Source organism: Trichoplax adhaerens, genomic scaffold (genome assembly GCF_000150275.1).
Source record: "Trichoplax adhaerens TRIADscaffold_6 genomic scaffold, whole genome shotgun sequence".
Lineage (NCBI taxonomy): Eukaryota > Metazoa > Placozoa > Uniplacotomia > Trichoplacea > Trichoplacidae > Trichoplax > Trichoplax adhaerens.
Genome location: NW_002060948.1, coordinates 4,186,525 through 4,188,008, shown reverse-complemented (window position 1 = coordinate 4,188,008; position 1,484 = coordinate 4,186,525). Strand labels below are relative to the sequence as shown.

At 36.2% G+C, this 1,484-nt stretch overlaps 1 protein-coding gene across 1 annotated transcript; it reads right to left on the bottom strand.

Moving 5' to 3' along the window:
• TRIADDRAFT_6458 (uncharacterized protein) lies at positions 1 to 622 on the bottom strand (the record flags this gene model as incomplete). The annotated part of the gene is made up of 3 exons (XM_002113390.1): positions 1 to 75; positions 153 to 311; positions 413 to 622. Coding segments are annotated over 3 exons (444 nt in total), but the record flags the coding sequence as incomplete, so codon positions are not given.
• Between the last annotated feature and the right edge of the window lie 862 nt (positions 623 to 1,484).

Sequence of the window (1,484 nt, the reverse complement as noted above, 5' to 3'; positions counted from 1 at the left end):
CAAATCAGGTGCATTCTTCATCAGATGACAGTTTGAAAAATCACAGGGTGGGAATATGTGCAAAACATATCCAATCTAGCAATAATATACGCCATTAAGATGAAATAGTACACAACATACTATCAGTAGTTATTAAGAATTACACGCTTTACCTTTTCCGATCCTGGTAAAGTAATATTGATAATCCCTGCAGCCTCTTTCTGCTGTAAGTAAGATACGAAACTTGCTTGGAGTGCATGAGTTTGCTTTTGCATTTCAGTAAAATCACGTCCACATGGCAAAGCCAACAGTAGGCAAAACTCCTTATCATTCTAAAATAATTTTAAGTCTAAGTTGTATTCTTAACGTAATCAAATAACATATAATAACCATAAATATAAAATTGCGGGTATTATAATAACTAGAAAACTACCTGCATCCTCTTAGATACATTTTCTAATTGGCTAGCTTCAAGTTTCATTCTTTGAGCAATCTTTAAAGGAGAAATTTTCCCATCTTTGCAATGTACCGAAAGAGATTCGGTAGCTATAGCCTTGCTTCCGCACAGTAAATACATTTGGACTACGACTGTATCATTTTTTAGCATTAACACTCCTTGCCAAACAAGAGGATACCTTTGTAGCAATTCGTCAACATTTAACTGAGAATTTGGAGAAGATAAGCCATCATCATCAGCTGCTGATTTTTCCATATTAGTCACATCATCTGCTGGCTTTGCATTACGCGGAATTATTTCCGATGATTCGTTGAAATCATCAGGCTCATCTAATGAGTTATCGGGAAGTGATTTCTCCAATTTTTCTGTCTCTTCTGTAAATGTATCTGTAATGCCAGTTGTGTTGGATACAATATTTGTAGTTGATGAGTATAAAGATTCCTTTTTTTGTGTCATATTATCACTAACATTATTATTTAAAAGTGGCAGAGAAGGTGATTCCGCCTTAATAAGCAATTGCGTTGAATTATCTACAGAATTGGACGCAGAAAGCTCATGGGATGACTGTATCACACTGTCAGCTTCGATTTTTTGCAAATCAGGCGCAGAAATATTTTCAATTAGTTGCCGTTCATCAATCACATCGGTTTCAACCTTTACAGGATTTAATTCCTCATTCATATCATGCGGCGCGCTAGCTATCATATCAACGGATTCTTTAACGGCATCTTCGTTAGCAATATTCCCATTGCTGCACTGAATGCCAGTATCTTCTGATGATTGCATGCAATCATTATCTTTACGTACACAATCACGCTCGCCACTACCTTCCATTGTAGTGCTTAACGAATCTTCAGAGATAACCTTTTCATCGTTGTTGTTATATAATTTCTCATCCGTGGCAGCATCGATATCCTCTTTATCGTAAGAACTAGTATCAGATTCATTTCTGTATCTCTTACTGAAAACAATTTCTTGTCTCTCCTCCCTAGATCCTTCAGAGAATGTATCATCTTTTTGATAACTACCGGCATCTTCTTCATCAACT